General features: G+C 39.9%; 1 protein-coding gene across 4 annotated transcripts in view; it reads right to left on the bottom strand.

Moving 5' to 3' along the window:
* Positions 1–23,346, bottom strand: part of GRHL2 (grainyhead like transcription factor 2) — a 65,819-nt gene that overhangs the window by 8,863 nt on the left and 33,610 nt on the right. For 2 of the 4 annotated variants that reach the window (XM_015618976.2, XM_033512364.1), the window contains exons 9-14: positions 16,681–16,839; positions 11,155–11,242; positions 10,929–11,068; positions 8,911–8,942; positions 7,739–7,833; positions 2,039–2,124 (exon numbers count right to left, since the gene is read on the bottom strand). In XM_015618976.2, coding sequence (XP_015474462.1) covers positions 2,039–2,124; positions 7,739–7,833; positions 8,911–8,942; positions 10,929–11,068; positions 11,155–11,242; positions 16,681–16,839 — 600 coding nt within the window. The remainder of the gene's footprint in view (positions 1–2,038; positions 2,125–7,738; positions 7,834–8,910; positions 8,943–10,928; positions 11,069–11,154; positions 11,243–16,680; positions 16,840–23,346) is intronic. The other 2 variants (XM_033512365.1, XM_033512363.1) reach the window with 2 other exon arrangements.

The raw sequence follows: 23,346 nt of genomic DNA, 5'->3' as shown, positions 1-23,346 counted from the left end.
AAGTATGCAATTTTGCACAATGTAAGGCAGAGGTACCTACTGAGATCCACAGTTATGCTGACTTTGGATCAGGCTGAAAGAAGGATGAAGAGCTGGTCAGACACCACATATGTGTGTGATGTTTTGCTATTTTCTGTTGAACAAGACTAGTGAAAACCAAACATCTGAGTCACTTCCTGAGACATGCTGCATTTCTGAAACCCAAGACCTCTAAATATTTGCCAAAAGAAAGATATGTGAGAAGCAATCTAATTGTTAATTTGGAAGGGGGGTATATGTGAGAATAAAATAAACATAGGATCTGAGAAAAACATATAACTAATAACAGAAACTTAGGAAAAAGTCAAAGATCAGAAATAGTGACTAACAAAAGGGGAAATAAAAAGTAAAATCCATAAACAGAGAAGGAGGGTATGACTGAGGATCACTGGAGCTCTCTTTCACACCTGGAGCTCTGTAATACTCAGAGACTGAGTTCCTAAATTCTTAATATGAGACTAGAATGGACCACTTAGGATATGAACAATTAAAATTACATGATTTGCTACAATGACTGTAGAGAGAATATTTAAGAATATGCACTTTGACAGCTTTCTATCCACAATATCCTACCAAAGAGAATTAAAATTTTCTGAACATCTTCCTTCCAGTGAACTGGGATATTTTACAACAGATTAGATTTCTTTGGTGCTGAAAACATGCCAGTGAGTCAGCAGCTGCACTGACAGGTATGCAGAAACCTTTCCTGCTTCTGCACCAGCTTTGTTTTTGTTGTATGGTGGCTGGAGAACAGGCATGGAGAGGCACAGACTACGGGAGATAAAATATTCATTTTAGCTTGAGCAGTTACAGAAGGATTATAACATACTTCCATACAAAGACAAGATGAAGTCTTGTTGCAGCCTACCATGAATCAGACTGCTGCCTCTTCAAGCAAAGCCTGGTTTTTGTTATCCATGTGCTCTGCCTGACAGCTGAGCTGCAGTCACAGCTAACAAACAGCATCAGCAGAAGCACAGTTAGGATATCCTTAGCATGCCACTGACTCTCCCCAGAGATACTCTCATCTAAATAGGTGCTTTAAACAACTTCACTAACCCACAAATCCTTTTCTGCCTTCTGCTACTGGCCAAATATTGACCAAATAACTCAATCTTTACTGCATTAAAAGTGTTCAGTACATGCAATGAGATACTGACAGTTTTAAGAGAGTATAAATATACACACTTATAGCATTCAGCTGAGTTCCATAGGGGCACTTTCATGCATTTCCATCTTCTCCCCTACACGTAAACAAGGCTGGAAATCAACTCAGCATCCCACATGTCAATCTCACATTCCCCCACTGAAGCAGTGAGACACATGATTATTTCTTAACTCCTCCCTTACCAAATTTCATGAGCCATCCGCTCATATAAATAGGATTAAACATGGAAATAGCAAATTTTATGATGACAGCTAATGGCTAACAAGCAAAAACTCAACTCAGAGAAGCAGTAAAGAGGCTACTGGTACGTAGGTCACACTGTGAGGGCTAGAGAAGGAATATGATACAATGTATGAATGACAAGTCATTCATACATGCTGAACAGCAATTGCACAAAGGCTGTATGAAATTCCCACAGAAATGGTGCATCATTTGGTCTCTTCTTGGAAAGCAGGCTGGGAATGTACTGGTAAGCATTACAGGAAAAGATTCAACAGGCTCTGAACCATCAGTTCAGAAAGAAGCATTTCAGAAAATGAAGCTTGCACCTCTCTCCCACCCTGACACTGGTTAATTACTGCTGTTGATCAAAGCTCAGGTCTCCAATAATCAGCTCTGTGATGCTGTCTAAACCCAGTAACCTGCTGACGATGCTGAATTAGGAAAATGCCAGCATTTCAGAGCTGCACTTCAAAAAGCCTTTAAGAAATGCTTTAAACACACTTGAGAATAATTTCATCTTTATATTATGGTTTATCTCAATAATATATGGAAAGCTTCTAGATTTTCTTGCCAAGAAAGACAAACAATGTGAGGATATTGGATACTTACAGCTTCCATTAGCCCCTTTACTGTGGGTGATTTTAGCATCAAAGCATCAAACACCTCATCTGTCTCCTTCCTCACATACAAAAGCACTGAAACAGAAAAAAAAATCAAACTTGGATCAGGTTCAATCAATTGCACAGATGAAATACCCCACACTGAATAGAAAAACAAATATTAATCCATGACAGATAAAATAAAGCACTGAAGATGGTTTGCACTTAAAAAGATGTGCCTTTAATATCATCAGTGATCTGGACATGGACAACACATCATAGTTGCATTGAACATACAGTACTGAAAATTCAGCAAATTTAATCGAATATGAAGAATCTCTGTCTTCCAGAATCTAAATCTCCATTTACAGAAAGAAGCTAAAAAGCACTGGGCCCCTGTCCCTTGGTTATAGGACAAAACACACAAGTCAGGTCTTCTTAAACCTCTGTCTTGGCTTGTACCTCTCCAGGCTTCACCTAAAAGGCTGGGAAAGGATATTCAAGAAAGGCAAGTCAGGGTTGCCTTTAGCTGTGGCTTTGAGAGAAAAATCAAAGAAAAGGTTAAGAAATAGTTGTCTCTGACATGCAGACAACTGCAAATGGCCTGACCAGTATGAAAATAAACACTGGAAAAAATTAGTTCAAAGTCATTTGAGATTTTACAGAGGAGACATTCAAGAGCACAGCTGGCAGGCAGGCATTTTACCAGTGTGCCCACCTGCTTAGGTACCCAAATGCCATTTCTGTTTCTTTTCTCCCCCTCAGATGCCCTACTAGCTGTTAGTTATCCACAGGCACAGTGCTCTGCCCTCTCTAGCTTTTGCTTTCTTCACATTTGTACAGGTAAAAGGAGGAACCTTGCTAAAACATGGCAAAGGCAAAGCATATAAGCATACACACTAGAAAAGTGTTTTAGGCATCATCTCATATGGCTGATAAGTAACAGGTTAAATAAGATGTTCTACAATTTATTTTGTTTCCTAAATAAACTGCCTTTTCAAATAGCACTGCTGCACATGAGGTACAAATACACAATGCACTGTCATGTCTGTGTGGCAAATTACAGTGGTAACTTTTTTTTTTTGTAGATAGAAAAGGGCATCTTTTACTGCCAATTCTTATGGTCCAAGAGATATCTTCACCAGGTAACTCAATAGATATCATGCAGATGAACTAAAAAATATGACTATTTTTCATATAGAAGTAACTGTGTAGAAGTTAATTCTCAGGCCAAGACTCTAGCAAGATGATTAGGCCTGTTTGCAGAGAATTGTAGTTTCTTTGCCTATGTTTGGAAATGACTGGAAAAAAATCATGGGTAGTTCAGTCCCCTGACTTGGCCTACAAACCAAACATGCAGGAAAATGTTGGGTTTTTTGAATATTCAATTCAGAAATATAAACCATGAAACTGCTACCACAGCATGCAGAGTGATATCCTTTTCACCTATATTTTGGCAACTCTTTGGGGCCTGGCCTGAAAAAATCCTTTTAATGCACTTGGAAGCTGAGTCAACTTTGGTTCATAACTTAAACTGTCAAAATATAAAAGAAAAAAAAATCCACACCAGGAATTAATTTTACCATATATGATATGTTTAATCATATGAACAAGCTCAACTCAATGGGTTAATTTTAGCAGTACTAACACTTATATTAATTTAGTACACCTTTTCCTTGTGCCTAGAGGGCTGTCCTGTAACTCCTAGCTTTACAAACATGTGGAGCTCTGCCAGCCTTAACAATTACAAATATATCTGAAAGGAGAAAAAAAAAAATCACTTGGTCCAAGGTTAAACTTGGGTACATTACACAATCCTGGTGCTGAGCTTCACATCTGTTGTGCTTGGTGTGCCAGGCAACATTATACACACAGAGAAGCAGGATTAGTAAGCACATGGAGGGTTTTTAGGTTTTTCTTTTCTCTGACAGGTGTGAAACTGCTGGCCTTGATTCAGTAGATTACTTTTCCACAAATGACTTGTGATACCTTAGGAAGCCCCTGTCTCATCCCTGCCCTTACACCCTCTTACTCTGGCTCATCTCAACAAATTTTCCTGGATGACAAATTCTCTCAAACAGCAGACATAAGTGAAAAAACAACCCTTTATTGAGTTATTACTCAAAAAGATCAGGTCCCTGTCTCAGTGTACAGTGAAGCCCCACAAGCCATCATGCTGGCAGAGCAGTGGAGAGACAGCCGCAGCAGGAGGCACAGCCAGAGGAGAAGGGAAAGGGCTGCAAAGGCTTCACTGGGCTCAGCAGCAGCAATGCCACTGAATGATTGTGACCATGTAAGACAACTCATGTCCTCTGATCCTACTGTCACCAAATTCATAGCTTCTACAGAATTCAACAGAATCACTGGGTTGGAAGAGATCCCCAAGATCATCGAGTCCAACCCATGCCCTAACACTTCAACTAGACCATGGCACTGAGTTCCACATCCTGTCTTATTTTAAACACATCCAGGGATGATGACTTCACCACCTCCCCAGGAAGACCATCCCAGTACTTTATTATTCTTTCAGTGAAAAATTTTTTCCTAATATCCAACCTATATTTCCCTTGGCACAACTTGAGACTGATCTAGATGGGCTCACTCTAACAGAACAAATTACAGTAATTGGAGGGGAACAAGGGTGACATCTTGTACAAGGTAATGAGCTATTTTTTGCCTAAAAGTTAAAAGATAAATACAAATTTGTCTGATCTACTCCCTGGTCTTAGTCCTTAACCTTCTTGCCAGCACTGAAATCCATTGCAGACCTTAATATTTTTTAGATGTTAAAAATACTTGCAAAAGATGGAGGGAGATAAATGTCTTTAGTTACCTGAGAAATAGCCCCAACACACCAAACTGCAGAGGGACAAACAGCCTTTGCTCAAGGCTCATGCTCAAGGGATGTTGTTGCACCAGTGAAACTTTTGGAAGCTAGGCCACTGAATTGAGGATTTTTGTATGAATGCAGAACAATGTTAGATACCTCTTTTAAAATTGTTAACAACAACATACATGAGGAAAAATGAAGCAGTAAGACTTGAGGCATTTGGAAGCTCTGAGCCTGGGCACTACCAGAGCTGTGACTGGAACCACATGAACAATGACTACAGTCTCTGTTAAATAGTCTCTGGATGAAGATGTAGTACATCTAAGTAAAGGAAAGAAGGGCTGTTAGCTGTAATTTGGCTTTCTTTTCTCACATTTGGGTTTTCATTATTGCCCAGGCACAAATTCCTTTGGATGGCTCTCAACCCCCTGATTGTTATGAATACAAAATGTTTCGGAGTACTTTAACATGACTTTCCTAAGAGACAAAAGCTAGAAAGAAATTATTTTCTTGAAAATGAGAACTACAGGACTAGATATAAACCTGATCTATAATTCAGATGCTGGATTTATAATTAATGGGAAACTCCCTATGAAGTCTGAAAGGGAAAGTGATTTGGAAACTTACTGAGAACTAAAAACAGGAAAAAGCCAAGTTTAGAAAAGTACCTAGCTGTGATTCACATTTGGTATAGATTAACATACTTACACATTTCTGTGTTGGGTGCTTGGACTTCCCTTAGAGGTCAAGAAGATGAAAAAATAATTCAAAAAGAGGCAGCTACCTGAGTGAGAATATAAACTTTATTTGCAGACCCCTTCAGACCTATTCTATTGAAGGCTGCCCCTAATACTTTTACTTCCACCAGACAGTGTTACAAGTAGGTCCAGCAGGCAGAGGTGAGGCCACACAATTCAGTTCTTCAGTGGGGCTTGGACACCCCACTGGCTGCTATTTACCTGCACTGCTCTGCTAAGGACACACCTTGGGATTACAATACTCTTAATGTATATTTTAATGTATAGTTTCACATACCAGACCTGCTCTCTCTCAAAAAATTACACCTACACCCCCATCTATACCTGCTCTCTAGGAGTTACTGATTCTGCTGTACCAAATAAATCTTGAGAAAAGAAGCTTCTAATATGGCAATGCTTGGGGAAAAAAGCCCAAAACATTTTAATACCCAGTGAGTTCTCTGGCAAAGACAGTGTTATCAAATGGGTAGATTCAGCTGGGCTGCACGCCATCAGCACAATCCCAGATGCAGGGTTCCCTATGGCAGGAAGTTCACCAGAGCAAAGGCCATGCTGGAAAAGCCTTGGCCTCCAGCCAGCATAGTCCAAGATGAGAGAAACACTGAACAGGAAGAGGATGTGAAGAGAGCATCCTCCAGCTTTTCTAGTTTGGTGCCTCTCCTGGATTTAATCATTTTACACAGTTTTGCCACCAGCTGATTTTTTTTTTTCTTTCTAATCTTACCCTTGAAATGCTTGCAAATCCTGGATATCCAAACAACTAACCACAGCAAAGGACAGGAATAATCTAAGCAAACCAATACCTCCTTGCAGGCAACTTCCTAGGCTTCCAGCTGGGAAACCCAGGTGAAATTGTAGGAAATGACAGTTTTATCCATGTAGCCCTCATGGCTGTCATCTTCTGCTTGATAGAGCCCTGATAATGTGAATGTGGCCAAGGTCTTGAGTCGACCAAATGCAAGTCCATGGTCAGTGCTGACCTGACATAATTAATTTAAGATTTAATTAAAAGAATCATATGTTCACATTTATTTCAAGAAGGTATCAGTCTCTATCCTATAACCTTCTATGCTTCCCGCCGTTCAAGCACACCACTCGAACCAACATATAAACTTTGCAAATGTGTGCTTGTGGGAAGTCATTTCTATAAAGTTCAAAGGAGTCTTACAAATGGTACAACTAAGAAAAACCCAGTTCACTTCTGTACCTTGTTGCTTTGTTGTCTCACAACCTGACAGGTAAACTTCAAAATACTTGTAAGTTTTAGTTACTTAAGTTTGTCAATAAACTTATGTGACAGAACTCATAAGACTGAAGGAATGGCAAATATTCTCCAGGGTGTTTAACTGTGACAGTGTAGGAAGTTATCACAAATGGCACTGCAGTAGAAGTAACTGTACACAAAACAGACTTGGTGGACAAAACCACCTTCACTGCAAAGTTTAACAGCTCAACCCAAGCTGTTGTTTCAATGTTATTCAACTTAAGCTTCACTTGTAGCAGACTGGAAAACAGGAGTTGGTAGAGCATATGAAATGCAACTGCAATAAAGCCCACTCGGGCAGTAAAAACAGTTAAGGGAAACAAACCCTTAAACAATTCAGTTACATCTGCTGGAAGATGTCTCTCCATGTCTTATATTTCTAAGAGGATAGGAAATTTCTGAGATTTTATTCCAGCCAATCTAAGTCTACAATCAGCAGGAGCTTGCCTGTTAAGGTCTCTGTATTTGACCCAATGCATCTTGCATATTTGCTTGTGATCCCAGACAGAACAGAAAAGATGAGCAAAAGTTAAAAATAGACCATCACAGATTTGCTACTAGAACTTTTATGAACTTTGTAGCTTGGCCAAGGACCAAGAAACTTTTGAGCTTTTTTTCTATACGCGTGCGTCCTGATCCCTTCTTGAGAGAGCATAGTCCTTTTTTTTTTTTAATTAATTTCTAGCATTTGTTAAAATGCCTCCTTATAGACTGGTAGATGAAAAGATCTCTTCTCCCATCTACCTATATTTGCACCAGCATCTTACAACTGACTTTGTCCAAGCCACACTTGCCCTTCCCAGCTTGAGGGTTTGAGTCCCACAGAATTATTTTTAACTGCTAATAATTGACTGTTACCTCTTTTCAGACCTTCTTCTTTGATTTGTTTCAAAGGGGAGGGACCAAACTCTTCTTCCACAGGCCGGAACATCCTTTTGACCAGGACACTGCTACTAGAATATACAAAACAAGGACTGTGTCATAGTAAAACTGCTCACAGCAGAAGAGGAGATAAGAGCAACAGGAACAACTCACTTTGTAGTCTGGCAGAAATACACACTGTCTACTCAAGTAGCAGCAAAAGTGCAAGGATTTAGTTTTTGATGCTTAGCTGAACTATCCAGGCCTCTTAAATTGCCGAGATTGACTGGCTGGGACAGGCGACAGGAAAATACGTTCTGATGTTACACACTAATTTGAAAATTAGGCCCTTAACTGTTTAAAAATTGAGGGAAAGGGGGTAGTTATTGCTTGATGCAATAAACCCCTTTCTTTCTCAAATTCCATTAGAAAATGTTATGAAGAACATTAGTTTCAATAAGAAATAAAAAGGGCCTCATGTTTTTAAGAAAATGTCAGCTGCAGTTGAACAGCCACTCCCTACCACAGGTCACTTTTTGCAGTTTTATGGGACTGTAGTTATGTTACTCCAGAATCTCAGACTTGAGGGTGTTCACCTGGGGATTCAAGCAATTTACAGAAGTATGGGGCTGGCACACAATGCGGGCAGAAGTTCAGCCACCCATATTAAATCCTTATTTCATGTCATCTCTACATGTTACAGGGACTTCAATCAAATCTTCCAGTCCCTCCAAAGTCAGATACAGAGTACTCCCATTTCCAACCTTCCTCCTTCCCTGGTTCTCTGTTTTCTTTCTGCCTTTCTATTTTGGCTCATGGCCATTCTCTCTGCAGTTCCTGTATTTGTTGCATACACATGTATGCACTGCTAAACAGCTTTCAGGAATGCAGTGAAGTTCAGTGCTTCAATAAAAAATTCCTGGGTTTTAAATTATTTGGGAACCTTCATGCTTATGTAGATGGCACTTCACTGTCAAATATGTTGTCCTGTACCTGTATTGAACTTGGGACTCTTGGAAATGTATTAAACCACAGATATAAAAAGTAGACAGTTTACATGAGGGAGGGGAGAGAAAGGGGGTCAGTTTTATCTGATTTCATATTTTGTATTGACTTTCTACAAATTCAAACTGTTAACTGCAAAGCTTGTGAAACAATAAATATCTTACCCTTCTCTCTCGTCATCTGTATTATAGTAAACCTAGAAGGATGGAAATAAAAATTAGTTATTCCCAAAACTCCAAAACTCTCTTGCTTAAAAGAGAAACTTCAAAAGGGAGAAAAGACAACAAGTGTTCAGCAGTTTATGATATGTTTAAAATCCTTTTCCTGCTATAAAACACAAACACCTCTAGCTCTAACAGTTGCTGGAAGAAGTGTGCCTTACAGAAACTGCTGTTGAGTATTATCTAGTGGAAATATATCAGAGTTTACTTGAGAGACACAACCCTCTTCCCTGGTTTATATAATTTTCCCAATTATTTTACAATACTCTAAATCAGATCACTACTCACCTAAATTACCACAATACAGTTTGAGACACAGCACTCACAAGCTTATATGTATTTAATACTTTCTGAAAATCTAATTAAACTATAAATAACAAGATTAAACTACAAGCCTAATGGAAATACAATTACTAATGGGACAGCTAAACATTTTTTGCACAGGCTGTGGGCAGAAGCCCAAGTCCAGTTTTGTGTAAATGCACATAGCTCAGAGTCATCGGGACCGAATTTACAACAGCAGCAAATGCAAGCTGACATTAGCAGGGGAGGTATAAAATCACAGTCTGTTGTCCAACACTTCACAGAACAGTCAGCCAAACTCCTCACAACAAGTGCACCAGCCCTGCAGCTGCTGAGCTGTGGTGCAAGCGTGGGGTGCAGGCACAGAGCACACAGCCACTCCTGCTGGGCAGGGCGAGCCACCACAGGCGGGTCTCCAGCACTGGTGCTGGCAAGGCTCGGAGCACACTCGGCTCTCACTGGGAGCCTTCACTTCTAAACACAAGCAATGAAAGTAGCTCAGAGGTGTGTGTGTGCAAAGCTGAGGTCTGTAACTAAGTACAGCAATAAAAGACATGGCTGAACACTGCCTAACAGCTAGGAAACGGGGATATCTTCCAGTTAGTTTAGAAAATTATTTACAGGATTATATATACTAAGGAATGCTTCCACTGTCTCCTGTTTTGAAACAAATCCACATTGTGGTTTGAAAGCCATGAGGACAGAAGGTACCCAACACTGATATGTGAGTGGGTGTCTTTCCAATTTGGGAGAGTAAGGCAGTAACAGCTGCGATTACAATGTCTGCGCTCTTTGTGCTTTGCTCAACCACAATTCTCACTGCTTCAAAGTAAGTGAAAATTCCAACACTCATTTTCATTTAATCTTTCTCATTTTACAATTTTTCAGCAATATTAAATTTCCTCATCAACTATTTGTCTTTATAAACACATACATAAAGGTCTAATTCTATTCCCTGAGATGTTAATAAATAACATGTTCATAGGAAAAAAGTTGTCAGAGCTGACCCTCCAGCTTGGGTTTTCAACTTCCCAGCAGGCAATAAAGTAGAAAAGAGTCAAAAGAAAAGACTTCCTTATGTTCACTAGTGATAATAAGTTCCAATACCGAGTATTAATATTAGTATGATGGAGTTTTACTTGGAAGAGTGAAAATATTTTTTTCAAGGAATTTCCAGATCTCTAGGCGATGCCGGCAGAAAATGGGTAGTGGTGTTCAGTGACCCTGCTCCTGACCTTCCTACACGTGTAGGAGTTTGGGCTTTGTTTTCAGCTGTGACAGGGAGGGGGATCTCTGCTACCACAAGGTGGCATTTCATTTCACCAAGCCAAAGAGTGCACTAAAAAACAGATTGTGTTTCAGTCACAAATCAACCTTATATTTAAAAGCAAAAAAATTATAAAACTGTATTGAAAACCAAACTATTCTGTTGTCAAAGAAGTATAAACTCCTTCTTCACACCCAGAAATCAGAAACGTACTTGTTTCTTGTAAGGTCTTCTATAAGTGATGTGCTAAAACTGTATTTACCAAAATAAATGAATAAATAAAACTGTAGCAAGCAACCCTCAGGAACAGTGATTTATTTCCCTAAAACCTACCCCAGAGCAGAGGCAGACAGGTGGCAAGTGGGCACCTGCTCATGTCATTATTTCCTACCTGTCCAGTTCTTTGTAGGTTTCCAAAGTGAACATCCGGTATGAAGAGAACTGGCTGGGAATCCAGGTCAGCCATTGTTTTGAAGAAGGTGATATCACTCTTTTTCTGCAGAGGGAGTGCACTCAACTTCCCTTCAGCTGCTAGGTGGATCACAAAGCATAGGGTTATGAAAGGAGGCATGTTAAGCATGACTTAGCCCCAGACCAGAAAGGCCCACTTTACTCACCATTATTACATGAGGCTTGAGATGCCTGGCCTTTGCCTTTCTTCCTGTTCTGCTTTCTCTCTTCATCTCTGATTTTCCTTTCTGCTCCCTGACGCGAAAAAAGACAACCCACAGACATTACCCAAAGAGGAACCACTGAGAGCATTGTACTCTGCAATGTCTGGAGCTACAGCAACAGACACACAGAAATGCTAAAAGAGAAACCAGTTATTTCATTGAAGACAGATCTGCCCAGACTGTTGGGAAGGTACCAAGCTTTGGATGCATCACCTGTGTCTGAGACTCAGCTGGCACATCCAGTAGCTCCCAGGGCTGCAGACAGCAAGGGGAACATATCCACATGTTGGTTTGGAGAAGCCAGGACAGGCTGTGTGCAGTCTGTAGGAGAACTGATGCCAGCACAATTTTGCAAAGGGCATCCCAAGCCCAGTGTCTCTGCAATGAGCAGAGAGCTCAGGCCAAATAGTTTGTGTATGTAATGGCATAAAACACCTGCAGGATTGCTATCATTTTATATAATGTCTGTGCTGAGGTCTTCCCGAAACTCTCTTCCACCCACTTTGTCTCCGGGTGGCATTGCTCCACTGTAGCCAGCTGTGCAGAGCCTTTGAGAACTGACAGTCCAAAAAGGCTGTGCTGACAGCTTGCCAACATTGCAAGGGTTCTTACAGAAAAGTACAGGCATTTCAAACCGGGAGAAGCTCTCCAGAAATAGGAAAACAATGTAGCACTGCCCTATTAGGCACCAGGAACTCCTGGGAAGTTGCAGGCTTCTCTTATGTAAATACACTCTCAACAAGTTTAAAAAATAAAACTTGTTACTGACATAAAAAGCAACAACACCTCCTTTGAAGTTCTCCTAATTTACTTTATAAATAATACCCATCACATTGTGAAGGGTAATGAAGATCCATATGCTCCCAGACAGTTGGCATGCAAGATTACAGAATTTTTTTCCAAATTAAAATTAGAAGTTTCTTGAATAGAAAGCAAGGGGAGGGAAGTAAGGAAAGCAAAAAATACCCACTCAAGATGGCAAAATTCACACATGAGTCAATGAAGCAAGTTTAAAAAGAATGCAAGGAAAGATGTACTCCTGGCTCTGATCTATCAGTAGATTTCCAGTGGCTGAAAGAGCTGGAGGAAGAAACAGCTCTTTAGGAAAACATGGACGTGTCAAACAGAAATACTGTCTCCAGACCAGGTCCAGTCCAATCACCAACCTCAATCACAGAAGCAAAGGGATTCAGAGCCATGGACTTATCAAAATTGTATCTAGAGGTACAATTGTAACCTTTAAGGCCATCCCTTCTTTCTAAGAAAGGAGCAAAGATACACGTCACAGGCACTGTTCTGCAAAAGGCACATCCTGAGAAGCCTGCGCTGCACAAAGGGCTCTGCCAGGTGGCCACAGCCCTACCTGCCGCTTGGTGCTGCTGCTCTGCTGCTCACAGGGAACGGGATGTACCATCAAAGTATTTCATACACTGCACCAAGTGCGAGTTTCCTCTCAGGAAAGCAGAACTGAGGAGGACTCAGACTTTTATACATAATAAAAAATATACGTTTTACTGATTTTCTGTAACATTTTTTGCAACTGTGAACTTGGTGATACTTCACAGCTTTCTCTTCATTCATTCATTCAAGGCAACACACCCCAAGATCCCAAGCCACATGGCACACATCAGGGGCAAGCCAAGCCTACAGGATGGACATCACCATCACAGGGATGAGACCACAAAATTATTTTTGCATCCTTGAGCATTTCTGCTGCATAGTTTTGACAGCTGAGCCATCTGACACATACCTGATAAACCACAGTTTGCACATCCCTTCAGGACAGAAGAAAAAGCCCTCTTACAGGTGACTGTAAACTATGCTGCGGTCAGTGAAATAATGAAATGAGTTCTTAATCTTTTCATTGATATCTGGGCTTTGAATAAATGCAAGGAGTACTTCTGCTACTAGTCATTAACAAAATGCAGCCTACAAATTGCAGCTGATCCAAAGTATTTTCTTCCTAATTCTTCAACTCATTTAAACTTGAATCTTGCATTCTAGCTCTAGCCTGACAAAGCCCTTGCCCTCATAAGGACCACTCCATCACCACTCTGCTCTGATGCTCATGTGTACACTTGCTTCTAGCTCCAGACTAAAGCATTCCACATCTCATTGGGCAGGCACATAGACATCAGCCTTCTCTACAAAGCTGCAGATTAATAGGCAATTAGAGTTGCTCAATACTTTATGATAGTCCATTTTGTCTATGATGTACCACACCAAAAACAAGGATGCAAGAACTGCATATATTCCAAAGAACATGTATTTTTTTCAGATTAAAGAAAACTGGATTAGTTTATTTTATTTTGGATCAATGTTATGGAATTTGCCAAGTCAATCTCTGCTTCTTTTCCACAAAGATAATCACATATAGAAAATCAAGTAGCTCTGAAGTCCCAGTTCTTTCATACACAGTGGCTAAAGCATCGTGCAATATATAAATATAAATAGGCCTGGTAGCAAGTTTCCCTGACAACCTACTTAAGGAATAAAAATTATATATTCTTATAATACAGCACCAGTGATCTGCACATGATAGGAAGACTGCAAGGGCAGAGAATTAGCACTGAGAAAACAAGATGTGGACTGTAACAAATGTTTTGAAGATTGCCTACTGAAAAACAAACATGGACAAAAGACTGGAGAACAATTAGGGAGTAAGGCAAAGTTAGATTTGTTAAGTAACATTTACAGCTTTTACAGCATTTATCTCCATAAATTTACATTTGTATCACAAAACACATACTGGATGTGAGTTGCTATTGCTCTCTAGTTTATATGTAAACTAATATTAAAATCAAGAAATTACCGGAATAAGTACTAAAATATATATAATATTATATATATAGCAAAAAACTTAGCTAAATGCAGTTTTACTTCTTCAGAGATAACTCTTTCCACAACAGCTATGCTGTGTTGCAGCTACAAGACATTAATTTGTCAGTGAATGCTCTTAAAAACTAGACACTTCCACCTGTGATTTATCTAAGTGAATATACAAATACACCCACTGGTCCTAAAGAGGCATCACCATTGCAGAAAGAAACATTTGTAATAACAACTCAGGCAGAGAAACATTTTTTCTTCCATGTTCCAAAATGAAAAACATTTCATACTTAGGCAGGAGAAATTTACTCCACAGTTCCACTAGTCCACGTGATTGTAATAAATCAGGTACTTTTCTCATCAGCTTCTCTTTGAGGCTGTCAGATTGGGGTATAACAGTGCAGCTCACACTTTCAGAATTTATAAACATATATTATATATATGTGTTAGATATTATATGTTTTTTGGGTTTTTTTTTAATGTTCCTGTAGTACCTCTTTAATTTATGACCAGGAGGTGGGCAATAAATAACAGTCTCAGCTTCATGGCCTTCCTCAAAGATGCAGCAAGCTTTGTCCATGTCACTGGAGGCAGTCACAGGCTAGCAAGAGAAACTGAACCAGAGCCACGGGTTTATTTTGACATCTTGGTAAGATGAGGATACCCAGCCACACCAGCTACCTTCCTCTGAGCATGACGAATTCTCCCAGTGCCACCAGCAAGTAGAAATTCTCCAAACATTTATTTACTTACAAAAGCCCTGTGACAAAGGGATGTTGGTAAAGATTTGGCAGTGTAAGTCTGGGGAGACACAAGAATTCGTCTCTTACCAAGTGCCAATTAGCACAAACTGTCATGTGAATTGACCTCAATAATTTTCATTCGCTCAAGTCATTTTCACACCCACGTTAACTTAAAAAGCTCTACATGTGTGTGTACACTTACATTAAACAGACAGATAACCTATTATCAATACCCTTGAACCCTTCAGTTCCCACTTCCAATACATTTTTGATGTGAATAACACTCTAACTACCCCTGTGATCTTTCCTTCTACTTTGAGACAGTTTTGATTAATAGACTCAACACTCATTTCCTGCTTTCTAGTCTGCATATTTGAAGCTCCAATTAAGCCAACAGATGCAATGAACATGTATTATTCAAAATCTCCACCAGTTGTACCTAGAGGTCACCCTTGATGAGTCTGTGCTCTGAATTTCCTTCCTTTTTTTTAAATAATTCAATTTTTTCTAATTGCTCTTCAGAAACAGGTAGATGAAAATGACTTGTTACTTTGATAGTCACTGAGCTTTTAACATCCAGCTGTAGCTTCAAATCTCTGAATATTTGACATTCAAAGTTACAATTATAAGCACAGCATTTTGGCTGCAAGAAGACCTCAGTGCATACATTTACATTCATTACTTCCAAAGATTTTCCTCCACTAACACAACTGACTGATTAGTCCTCAAGATCTCGTTGTCAAGACAGCAACAAGGGAATGAACTGAAAAGGGGGAAAGAGCTGCAACACAGAGACCTGAAACAGTTGAACTCTTACCCTTTCCATTAAAAAGTTAATGTTACCTTTTGCCTGGGGCATGGCCTTTTTGTCTTTCTATTCCCACCTCTAGGATGCCACGACTAATTTGGATAAATTTCCAAGTCACTTAAATAGATGTAGGCTCCTGAATCCCTGAACCTTGACTAGAAGCCAGGCATCAGCTCCCCTATGAAAGATCTTTCTCAGCATGGATAAAGTCATCAGCTGGCAGATGCTAAATGAACTGAGAAGTGATCACACTCTCTTCGAAGAATCATCACTGACATTTCTGAGCAACTGTTTCTGCCTGTTGATATACAGCTGACCATGACACTGTCTAATTCATTCAGATGTGATCTGTGTCTGGGTGCAGAAACATCTTACTAGTTTTCATACAGGAGCAGTCATATCTACAGCAAAAAAAACAAAATTTTGCTAAAGAGGGTGTGAACACACACAAAATCCAGTTACTGAATTACAAAATGGGAATGGCTAATATATTTTTATATTTTGCTTTTGATAAGAAAATCCTAGCAGCATAAGAGCTTCTAAAACCACTGTTTGTAAGCAAAGCAGGGGGAAAACCCATTAGCTGTGTCACTGGAATTTGCTGTTTTCCACTGCATCATAAAAGGGAGCTTAGCATACCCTCACTGAAAAATGCATTTTTCTTTCAGAGAAACTGACATGAAGTTTAGCTGCTACCTATCCTGGCTGTAAGAGTTAGAAGGGATGACATCAGCAGACTGCCATTATTATTTATGTGACCCTGTGATTAGCGCTGGCCTTCCAAAGAGAGATCTTTGCATTTGCACTTTCTATTACTTTTTTGGTATTCCAGAATCATGACCTATAACATGCTGTCCTGAAAGAGTCCAAGTATTGCTCACAAGCTGAGGAATCAGGGCCAAAAAGACTGCAAAGCAATAAAATAATGACATGATAATCAGTCGATTTGTGATACAGCTTGTCCAAATACTATGATGAAATACAATTCTTTAAGGAAAGAAACAACTTTTAATTAGGTCTAAAATACAGCAACAATAAACTGCCTAACAAGATTCCTCCTTCATCCATGGTAATTGTGCTTCCACTTACCTTGTCACAAAAAACCTTGATCTGACAGTAGGCTCGGTGGATAGGTTTATTGCTGCGGTTGTTGTAGCTGTAAGTATCGATCTGAATCATCAAAGGAAGCCCTTTTACTCCTTTTTGTGAGGAGAAGTCTGTGCTCAAGCAATTCACTGTGATGAAAATCTGTGTGCCAGAGAGATTACTTTTTAAAATGTGGTGCAAATAATTAAACTTCTGGAAATACATGACAAGAAATGGGAAAGTAAAATAAAAAAATGTTTTAATTCAGCAATGGATGCATGCTCTGGCAATTCACACATGTATCCTCCATTTCTATCCAGCAAATACTCCCATGCTGGGAAGAAGGACAAACTTGAAAGCCATATATTGGTGCTTCAGTTTGGATCAGAAGCTCACATTTGAGGTAAAACATTTGGCTGTCCCAACTTACCGTGCTTTGGTTCACACCAGAACTCAGAATACATTAATTGGATTCTTTTTAGAAGAGCCAGACCAGAAAGATATGTTCTAGGAGTACTCCCTCAGATCCTCCAGCTGTTCATAGTTGCTTAGTTCATGGGAACTGACTAAAGATAATCTAAGATAAAACCTCCTAAAATGTGCCTCATGTGGATGTCAGGTCTTTAGTCCTTACCTGTTCCACTCTACAAACCTGCTCTGTACATTTGCACTATTTGTTAATACAGATCATTTTGCTTCATCCTTTCCAGCTGCCTTAGGAATGACTTGCTCATCTGACAGCTCATTCAAATTCAGTGGGACAAAGATAAACTCTACTCTTTTTTTTTTATTTTGCAAATTTTCTTCACACTGTCATCAACACTACTGCTTTCTTCATCCCATCAATAGATACTCCTGTGTTTCACTTTAAGGGCCCTTCACTGTCTTTCCTCAGTTTTAAAGATGCATCTCACCCTGTCTTCCATACTGGGAAGGAATTTTTCAAATATTCATGAAACCACTACAAGTAGTTTTACACTACTCCCTACCTCTTCTCACAAGTTCTCTTTGTTACACAACACCCACATAACTTGACATGGCATTTCAGAGAATCACAGAATTGTCTGAGCTGGAAGGGACTCAGAAGCACCCTTGGCACTATATATAGCATCATGCTTTAACCAACTGAGCTAGCAAGTCCCATGCTTGCCTGTGCTTCAGAAATCCATCTCTTGCTCTCCTTCTACAACAAAAACTTACAACTTGATAGCTTCTAATCATCTCCCTCTTTTTAACTCAATTGGCACCATGGGACAAGGTGTGTCTCATCTGTACAGGACCTGGGAGAAGGGTCTCCCACCACCAAAGTCTCCCAGGGACTATTCTGATGTAAAGCAAATACTATGAATTGAAATACCTCTGATAGCTTTCAGTCAGGATGGTGTGCTTAAAACTCAAGAGATGAAACTAGATTAAAAATCTGTTTTTCAGCCCAGTGAGGAATATGTGCATTACATAATAATTGGGGGCAATTGTGTATTAACCTGATTCTACTTTTCACCTGCCCTTAGTTTAAAAAGCAACAACAAGGCACCAAACAAAACACCCCAAAAGTGCGAGCTAAGGAAGAGGACTGAGAAAACTGGCAGTACATATCTCCCGAACCAGGAGGATGTAAAACCTGCTCCAGAAGACTGAGGATGCTCAGGAACGAAGAGATCTCAAATTGGTCTCTCAAACAGACCTGATGCACACCTAACCAGGCAGAGGAGAAGGCAGCAGGCCCCTGGGGTCTGGGAGGATTCCTGAAGGAAGAGCATGAAGGACATCCCCCCCTCCTCCCCGTCAATTTCACAAACAAGGAAAATAAACCAACAGTGTGAGTGACAAAATGCAACATCCCTAAGAAAGACAGCTGAGAATAAAGAAGGGCTCCAGCAGGGCTGGTGGGGGATACTTTACCCTCCTGGCAGAAGTTAACATTACAGTCAGGGTCTTTATGATGGAGCCAGAGCAGCTTGTTTGCCTGACTGAGCTAATGGCCCCTCCTTTCTGCTTCTGATTGTATCACAGAGCTGCATTTACAAATGAAATAGTTGAACTTTAACTGCTGAGAGAAGAGGGAGGCAGGGAAAGGCCCTAGGTGAAACTCTGATTTTGAAGCTGATAGTGTTATTTCTGTTTCAAATTACAAGCTGATCTCCTACAGCTCCAAAGGTAAGTGTAGACACAGCAAGTAGGTCTTTGAAATATGACAGGCTGAATTTTCATTTGCCTTCAGAATCATTTATAGTGTCAGGGCAATGGTTTAAAGTGTGTGTGAACACAGCAGTGGAACAAAGTCTAGCATAAAACAGAATCTGGTCTCCCAATATTTTAGCCCATACTTTTGCACAGGGGCTTTCCAAAATGTATGTACAAATGTAAGACAAGCAGGCTTTGCATCTACCTAGCAGTTTGTACATCTCCCAACCTTGCTGAACACTCAGCTGAGAAGCAAAAAAACCTCTTGTCACACCTTAATCAACTACATACACCATGTCATCTCTTTCACTGCCTCCACAATCACAGAGGAGGGTAAGAGTGGCTGGGGAAGACAGACTTTATGGTTTCAAGAGTCCCCATACAGCAACAACAGATTATTCAGCATGAATAATAGATGGATGCTCAAAGACTCAATATCTTGTCCTGACACTGTAATACATCAGGATCTCTCTGAGGAGCAATGATTGTACATTCATGCACATGAAGTGTACTACACTTTCTGTCATATCATTTGCACCTCACAGATAGACAGATGGATTCGAATTAACACAGATTACTCATACTGGGGAAATTTTCTGTCTCTATGCAATGTTCTATTAGCTTTCCTGTAAAGCACCACACTGACTTTGGATTTGGAAAACATGGGGGTGTATAGAGGGAAAGAGAAGAAGACATAGGTTCTGTTATTTATTTTAGGGTATTTTTTTCTTTGCATGACTAAAGATTTGCACAGTGCAGCAGGCTGCTATGGCGGAGAGGACCTGGAGAAACATCTGGACAGTCGCCTTCTCTCTCCCCGGGTCTGACCAGAAACCACCTCTCCAAAGTAGTGACCTCCTAGGAGCAGCACTGATTTCAGCCATTTGTCCAAGTGAAAAAGCAGTAATTTGCCTGCTCTGCCCTTTTCAGGGTCCTTTGCTTCCCCCTCTTCCCAGCTCCTGTCCATAATGCATGTACTCCCATTCTCAACGAGACATGGGGCAAAACAACTCCATGGGCAGCCATGAAAAGGAGTGCTGCTCTACTTTTCTTCGAAGATATCCACATTTAAGATTTCCTTTGCTGTGGTCTTTTGCATTGTAGAATTAACATGTAAAAATGTAAAGTTAAGTAGAAATTACAGTAGCAGGAAAATCACTGTTTCCCTCCCAAGCTCTGTCTACACTTGTCTTAGAACTATATTAATAGAAGTGACTATGATCCAAATTCAGATAAAAGTGGTTTTTTGTTGGTTTTTTTTTCCCCCCCACCAGTGAAAACTGGATTTTAGCAATGGTTTGCTATCTGGAACACATTGTATAATTGTCATTATAGTGATGTCTTTTTTTTTTTTTAATGTCAGCATATCTTAGATTTGAGCAATTAATGGCAGAGTTCCACCCATCTAGTCTCCAGCTCAGGCGTGCCATTGGCAATTAAATACTAATTTGGAGAAACATTTGGTGCTGAGAAAGTTTCACAAGTGGCCTAATATAACGACAACTCTTCTGTTTGTTATAGAGCATGTCTAGAAAAAGCACTCTGTGTTTTGGAGATGACACTCCTCTATGCTGCTATTATGAGAATTACTGTTTATTAAATACTGCAGCATAATTAGGGATGTAAAAGACACAAACACAGTAAGTTGCCTTAAGAGAAAGAAAGGCTCAGAAATGCATTTCCCTTTTTATCATTTAATTCAGCCAACACAGCTCTTGCTGCGGTCTCTCAGCTCATACACTAAAGGTCTACAGTTACGAAACTTCTAACATAAGCCGTTTATTACTATTTACATTTCTGGCTCTCATTGTCTCAGAAACTGCCAAGGGCAGAAGGGAGGGAAGAGTGTGTTACAGCACAAAATAAGAAACTTAGAGCAATTTCTCTACCGAATACTGGCAATACATAGAACCCGGGTGATGGGTCTCTTAAAAGCCTGCTTTAAAAGGTTCCTCCCTCCAGACCCCCTCCAGACAGTAACAACAAAGAGTTAAATGACTCGTCTCTCAAATGACTAACATCAATCCCATCATTCCTCGTATACACAGAAAGTGTGGGTTTATAGTTTCTCCTACCAGCCGTTACCTTATAAATCCCACACAAAGGTAAGACCTTTGTTTTATTTCAATACAAATGTCTCCAGCAAATGTTTACACTACTCTTTTGAAGCTTCCTCAACCCACACCACACCCCGGCAACTACATAAAAATGCCATTTGCTTTGAATCCCAGATGCATACTTACCAAATCATTTGTATACACTGAGTTTCAACATTATGTGCTACGACAGGTTAACTCTTCTCTAATATATACACGTGTGACTGCATGTCTCACATCTATATATACACTCATATATATGTGCACACTTGCACACACAGACATGGTTTATTAAAGTAGCTGCCAAGTCTAATACTACATAATTTCTGCTATTAACTCCCCAAAATGAAGCATCTTTTCCTTCAACCTTTACATTTTTTTAGAGAAGATGTTAATTTCCTTCCTAATTAAATTAAATTTGATCTAACTTGAGAAGGAAACTCATGATTAAGAAAAAAAAATATTCTAGTCAAAGCCTGTCCTATGTATCACTAACATTGTTTAAGAAATATGGATTGTCATAATACAAATTGCTGCTAGAGATAGTGCTGGTCTATAAGCTTGATTTTACCATTGTATCCACTGGAATTGGAGCTTACTTTGGTCCACAATATCCAAGAACCTAATCCTGCAGATCACTTGCTCTTTGAAAACAGCTTATTGCTGTATGAGCTATGCCAAAACTCATTAAATAACTGGAAAGGTTCCCAGAGGCTTCAGCATACTTTGGATTAAAGATCTACATTTTGGTTAAATAAAGCAGGACAATGACTGCACGCAAGTACACACAACTGCTCAGCACACAAGTCCTGCGCTCAATGAAATCATCTCACTCATCTGCCAGCACCTGCCTGAGTAACACAGCCACAAACATGTCTGTTTATTGCACGTCCAAGTTGCAGTGCTTAGCAGAAATCTGTAATCTCTTGATATCACTGAACAGTTTTTGTCTCTTTAAGGTGACTTTGTTTGTTAGCAATTGTTCATTGAAATCATATATTTGATTTTAAGCTTAAAAAGTACTTTCCATAGAAATATACAATTAGTTGTTTCAGAAGTAACACTATCATAGACAATTTAAATGCACCAGGTACCTATCAGAGAGAAGACATACTTCAAGGAGCCAGTATGGTTGATGACGAATATAATATCCTTTGCCTCTTTAATCATCTTTCTTGCTTAAGTTAATCATCTTAACTTCTGTCAGTGCTAACACTGCAAGCAGACAGATGAATGTCTATCAGAAATGAAGTTGAGCTTTGCTCTAGAGCCTCCACTACAACTTTGTCAACTGGCCAGATGCGGCAGTAAAATCTTCTATAGGGCAGCAGCAAGGAAACAACATAGCTTCTAGCATATTATAAAGACACTTTTAAAAGACAGGTAAAAAGTCAGCTAGTTCTTGTTAATTGTTGTTTGTTTTCTCATGTTTTTTTAAAAGAACTCCTTTAAAAATACCAAACATAGCATTTGGGTTCAACCAAAGGGAGACAACAAATCACCTTACCCATAAATGCTTCATATTTATAACAGAATTAAATATGGGAGGGAAACAAAGATGGATTGTACAAACTGTTCTTCTCTTCTTACTCCTGCTCCCTTACAGCAGTATTTTATCTTAAGAAAGCACTGAGTTTGACATGGCTATAGAGCCTTCCCCTCATTTCCCTGGATCCTGCTCTGAACCACAAGCCCCACAAGTGACCTCTAGATAACAGCCCCAGCAGAAAAGGACGTTGTTCTAGAAAATGGTAAGGATGTGCCAGGACTAACTCTGCTCTGCCAGAAGGCAAGTGGACTGCTGCTGTCAACGAGGCACAGCAGAGGAAACACTAGCAGAGTGGTGTTTCTGACTTTGGTGCTGTTTCCTTAGTCCACAGAAAGCAATAGTGTGATTATTCCACATCTTGACATGCACCGTACATGATTTGTTCTGCCAAGCAGCAGTTGGAAGATGATGGACCAAGCATGGTGAACTGGAGCCAACAGCCCAGTTCCACAGACATTACTGGGACAACAGAGAGAGACCTCTGCCTGTACCCTCTGGATTCCTGTTTATTCCACTAAGACCCACAAGAAATGCTGCCTTACCAACCCTTATCATCAGGCTTACTGTAGGTGGCAGATCCTGGCTGCCACACCCTTTCTCCTATACCCTCATCCTAAAGGGCTTTGAGGGGAAGGCCTGCTCAGCCTTTGTATGAGGACAAGTCTGACTTCAAATGAGAAGAAATATGGCTTTAAATTAGCTGCCATCCAGGTGGAGTAGGAAAGTGAGAAAGCTGATGCTCAGGATAGGTCTTCTAAATGTGGGATTTAGTTTCCCAGGAGAGAGAGGTATAATTGGTTAGGTGACTTCTACTGCTTCTGTTTGATTTTCCACATCACT

This window comes from Parus major, chromosome 2, assembly GCF_001522545.3.
Source record: "Parus major isolate Abel chromosome 2, Parus_major1.1, whole genome shotgun sequence".
Classification (NCBI taxonomy): domain Eukaryota; kingdom Metazoa; phylum Chordata; class Aves; order Passeriformes; family Paridae; genus Parus; species Parus major.
This window is presented reverse-complemented; position numbering and strand designations above follow the sequence as displayed.